Here is a 5,906-nt window from a genome sequence, read left to right on the forward strand (position 1 = left end):
GTGAAAGATGCCTTCATATAACTGTTCACTTCCACACTATCCCCTTATGGCATAATTGTACTTAAAAATCCTTTACAAAACCAACAACTAGAAGTGAATTAAACATATTCACTCTATTTTCATCAAGATCTCTTAATCAAATAAAGTCAACTCATAATACATAAACTGATACAGCAATAATTTTAATATGATAACTTTTTCAAAGAACAACAAAATATAAGAGCATATATGAACTTATATGATAAAGATAAAGTAAAACATAGATTTGCTGTATCCTAGATTTTTGTTCCATTTCATACAAAATACCTTACAAACCATGATCAGAATTAAACTAAAACCTTTCTTCAATATCCTCTAAATTCAAGGTGTACATATATATATACATATATATATATATATATATATATATATATATATGTATATATATATATATATATATATATATATATATATATGTATGTATATATATATATATATATATATATATATATATATATATATATATATATATATATATATATATATATATATATATATATATACATATACATTCATACACAGACAAACACACACATCAATGCATTCACACAGTCGTAGAGAATTTGGCCCCAGGCATCTCAGATTCGGCACGTGATGATATCATACTCGAAGCTGAGAGAGACTGCAACAAATACAAAGTAGAGGAAGAACATTCCAATTCCAAGACCTTTGGCCATCTTCCACTTGGAACAAGCGATGGAGATAATGACAAACATGAGCATGGTGAAGAGTAGCAGAATGGAGCATGCCATGCCGTCTGAAAAGGAAGAAAAAACCTATTTGAAGCACAGGTTAAAGCAAGAAGAATGAAGTTGATAGCAAGTGTAAGGGATATTTTCTAGTGTTTTCTCTTCCCTTTTCCTACTGTTTCCTTCTGCTGATTTCAACTTAATATCAACATATTGATAAAAGGGTCAAAACTATACTCAACAGTTGCTTCAGCTTGCATGTTTGAAATGCTCAAATCCTTAAACTGAAGATTTTATCATAGTCATGATGAAGATGAAATCCAAACAACAAAATGCATTCATACCTGAGTTTACAAAAATGGGATCCACACTCCATGGGTCTGGCTTATTGTTTGCATAATTTTGGATCACTTGAACTAAGGCATACAACAGCCATGGAATAGGCAGGCTGAAATTGGAAAAATAGGATTAAAAACTGCAATTACTCTTCTAAATTTAATATAAAGCTGAAATGAAGACAACATAAATACCTGTCTCTAATGCCCAGAAATTTCCTGTCTGGTCTATTACTGTACTAAGATGCCACTCTTCCTGTTTTAATTTATGATATATTTGGCTCCCCTATGGGATGGTTATACGCCCTCCTCTCTGTATATGGGTCCTACCAATTTGATTTCAGGAAAATTATCCTAAAGTTCTCTGACAAAAGAAAATTCAGAGTAAAACTACAGAAAAATTACAAATCTAATCTACTTGAAACCTGTTACTTGCTGGAAAATGGTGGTAATAAGAATTAGAATTTCACATAGCAAGATGACTGATTACATTAATTCTACACTCTTCAACATTGTTACACTGACCTGCACTGAACAACAATATTAAAAAAGAAATGTTTCAGAACCATTGTATCATTTAATGGTGTCTGTATCCGCATCTGATCCTTGAAACTTACAAAATTGTGCCTTTTCCTTTTGTATATGTAGCTGAGCCTATTATATTTCCCAGACTGTTGTTGGGTAAACCCTCAATTCATACAGTATTGCTGGATAATTTGCCTCGTACCTAAGGAAGCCTTGTGCTAGGGAATACATTTTTAAGTGTATATTAAATTGCTTTTCATTCTATCATAAAAACCTATTTTTTTTGTTTTTTAATTTCTATGATTTTACAGGCCTTGGCGCAAGTTGGCTGGGATCCTGGGCTTACCAAAACTGTTTTCAGTTGAGCCCCGCATCTCCTAAGGCCGGCCCTGCTCTCAAGAATATCATGCTGTGTCAAGATCTTCCAATACTTTTTCACATTATACAGAAAGACATTTAGGCAACAATAATAATAATAATAATAATTAAAATAGTCATCTTAAATAGTACTTAAATTAATATCATTACATTATTATTTTTCAACATCATTGTAAAGATGACACCTTTATGAGCACTATCTCAATAATTCCTCACCATCCTGCATCTCCTCATCCCATACTTAAATCTATGCAACAACTAGTGTCTAAATGCATATATCCAATACAGTCATAAGAGAGGTCACGCAGGTTCACTCTGTTCCACCATGGAAATTATTGGTTCTGGATGTGTTTTACGCTGCATTTCTTTTTTTGACGTTTATTCCACTCTTCTTGCTTTTGTTGCTAAAACATCCCACTTTTTAGAGGCATTTTTCACTATTAGTTTTTCATGAACTGATAACTTTAAACAAATATATACTTCAAGTAAATCTGTATTGAAATCGTGTTCAGATTTTATCCAGTGACAAGTATGAACATTAGAGGTAAGTAAGAAACTTTTGTGTATTTACAAAGACTATTAATCAAGGGAAGGACCTTTTTTCTATAGGGATATATTTTGTAGTTGAGTTTAATAATGGTAGGAATATTTTTAGCTGCAGAATTGTTTTGAATCAAAAGTTATTTGTTGCATTTTGCAGAGTGCTCTTCAGGCCACATACACTCTTATATAAAGGTGCTGCAAATATTGTAAATGATATCAGTATAAACACACTGCACAGAAGAATCAGGCAATATCATGTATATACTCATGTGGATACCAACAAAGGTAACATGTAACAAATGAAGTGTGGATATAGACTTATTAGGAGATATTGGTTTTCTCACCATCACCAAAACCATCTTTTTATATGATAAATCTCACAAGGCCTGAAAAACATAGCATAGAGTATTATAACTAGTTTTCATTTGAAAAAGAAAGAATAGGATGAGATATAACTATGAGAATTAGGATTTAATACAGATTGTACTGACATATCACTAATAACAAAGAAAAGTCAAACTGTACCCTATGCAATCAACAATATATCTAACCACTTACACATTATATCTCACTATGCCATGTGATATAGCCTTTCAGGATAACCAACATGAAATACAAAAAGCTTCTTGAGTTTTTAATTCATCTAAAGTTCTAAAAGATACACTTGTTGTATCAAAAAAAGATTATATCACAAACATATAACAGTATATGAAATGTGTCAAAGGTTGTCCATGTTATGTAGCTAGCTGGACAGCAAATAAAGACATTAAATGAAAAAACAAGGATATACCCATGTATATTTAGGTTTTTACAACTTTCTTTGATTTAACTTCTAACTTCCTGAATATTGAACTAATAAAGCAACTATAAATCTTGTTCTGTTTTTCATTTCTTGCAATCACTGATTACCAACATCTCCCCCCCCAAAAAAAAAAAAAAATAGTAATGCTTACCCGCAAGTCACATCAAAGAGGTTACTGCCCACAGAAGAGGACACGGCCATGTCCCCAAAGCCCTTCCTGGCCACGATGACAGAGGTGATCAGGTCTGGGACGGAGGTACCTGCAGCCAGGACTGTGAGGCCCATTACCTGTAAAAGACAGGTAATTGAAGGAACAAGTAAGCAAAAGGAAGGTCAGGTTAGGATCAGGGGTTCTGGCAAGGGATGATATTGGTTATAGTTGGAGTAGTATTTCTGTTGGTATGGTATGATAAAAAAGATAATGATTATCATTAAGGTACTATGAAAGTTACTAGCAACAATATAGTTCACTTTAATCATTACATTTTTCAATCATATTTATCAATATCATAACCCACATAGTTATCAATACTATGAACATTATTGGTATTGTAACTATTATTATTATTATTATTATCATTATTATTATTATTATTATCATTATTATTATTATTATTATAATTATTATCATTATTATTATTATTATTATCATTATTATTATCATTACCATTACCATTATTATGATTATTGTCATTAGCCTTATTATTATTACCATAATTATCAATATCATTTTAAATTTGCTTCATTACTGTTATCATCATCATTATTATCATCATATTTTTTATCATCATTATCACTATTATTGTTATAATCACCATCTTCATCATCTTCATAACTATGTTTATGGAATTTTTTCTTGTAATGAGAATTACCATAACCATCATCATAATTATAGCAAGAGAAAGAAAGAAGGACAAATGAGAAAGAGAGAAAGATAGAAATAGCAAGAAAGAAAGTGGGAAAAAGAGAAAAATAAAGATAGAAAGAAATAAAGAAAAATATAAGAGAAAGAGAAAGAAGGAAAGAAAATGAGAGAAACAGAGAAAGAAAGATAGAAGGAGAGGTAGCAACAGGAACTGAGAAAGAAAGAGAGAAAGAGAGAAAGAATGAAAGGGAGAAAGAGAGATAGCAAGATAAAGAGAGAAAGAAAGAGAAAATGAGAGACAGCAAGAGAAACACAGAAAGAAAGAGAAAAAGAGAGATAGCTCGAGAAAAAGGGAAAAAGAGAGATAGCAAGAGAAAAAAGAGAAAGGGAGAAGGAGAGAGACAGCAAGAGATACAGAGAAAGAAAGAAAGAAAGAGTGAGAAAAGGAGACAGTGAGAAAGAAAAGAAGATGAAGGACAGAGAGAGAGATAGAGTAAAAAAAGAGAGAAAAACCCCCAACCAACCTCTGGGGGGATTCTGATAGCCTCGCCGACCAGTCCAGCCCACCACACCATCAGGTACGAGAAGAACGCAATCCAGAGGATGCTGCCGATGAAGGTGACGAAAAAGAACTTCTTCCCTGAAGGTTAAAAAGGATGAAGGGAAAGGGTTAAGGGTTTCCGTTGTCTTATTGGTTGACGGGTTGGTTTGTCTTTCTGTAGGTTCTTTGTGCGTGTGTATGGGTTTGTGTTGTGGTGTGGTGTGGTGTGGTGTGGTGTGGTGTGGTGTGGTGTGTTGTGGTGTGGTGTGGTGTGATGTGATGTGATGTGATGTGATGTGATGTGATGTGATGTGATGTGATGTGATGTGATGTGGTGTGATGTGATGAGGTGTGATGTGGTGTGGTGTGTCTGTGTGTGTACCTTTACGCGCGCTCGTGTGTGTGTTGCGTGTTTCAAGTTTTGTCAGTATGTAGTGTGTGTGTGTGTGTGTGTGTGCATGTCAAGACCCCATTGCTCGCTTACAAATTCACACTTTCACGCCATGGGAGGCGCGTCACGTACACCAGAATATATACAAACCATACATATACACACACATATATAAACACACACACATACACACACACACGCAAACATATATATATTAGTTATGTCAAAAGCGGGTCATAGGTTCAAGTTTGAAAATCCCTGCAATAAACCGTATTAACTGTTCTTAATTAGTAACGATATTGCGAAATCTACTGTTGATTCACAATGATATTGGGAAATCTACTGTTGATTCACAATGATATTGGGAAATCTACTGTTGATTCACAATGATATTGGGAAATCTACTGTTGATTCACAATGATATTGGGAAATCTACTGTTGATTCATAATGATATTGGGAAATCTACTGTTGATTCACAATGATATTGGGAAATCTACTGTTGATTCACAAGGATATTGCGAAATCTACTGTTGATTCACAATGATATTGCGAAATCTACTGTTGATTCACAAGGATATTGCGAAATCTACTGTTGATTTATGAGGATATTGGGAAATCTACTGTTGATTCACAATGATATTGGGAAATCTACTGTTGATTCACAAGGATATTGCGAAATCTACTGTTGATTCACAATGATATTGCGAAATCTACTGTTGATTCACAAGGATATTGCGAAATCTACTGTTGATTTATGAGGATATTGGGAAATCTACTGTTGATTCACAAGGATATTG

The 5,906-nt window shown here is 33.3% G+C and overlaps 1 protein-coding gene across 1 annotated transcript in view; it reads right to left on the reverse strand.

The window, feature by feature from the left end:
- Positions 1 to 497: 497 nt before the first annotated feature.
- Positions 498 to 5,906, reverse strand: part of Nckx30C (solute carrier family 24 member Nckx30C) — a gene marked incomplete at its 5' end in the record, with an annotated part of 74,986 nt that continues 69,577 nt past the window's right edge. The window contains 4 exon segments of the mRNA XM_086530601.1: positions 498 to 796; positions 1,073 to 1,176; positions 3,463 to 3,599; positions 4,701 to 4,816. Of these exon segments, the coding sequence (XP_086386727.1) occupies positions 618 to 796; positions 1,073 to 1,176; positions 3,463 to 3,599; positions 4,701 to 4,816 (536 nt within the window).

Source organism: Penaeus japonicus, unplaced genomic scaffold (assembly GCF_977035675.1).
Source record: "Penaeus japonicus unplaced genomic scaffold, GWHDUDI00000001_assembly GWHDUDI00000033, whole genome shotgun sequence".
NCBI classification, from domain to species: Eukaryota; Metazoa; Arthropoda; class Malacostraca; order Decapoda; family Penaeidae; genus Penaeus; species Penaeus japonicus.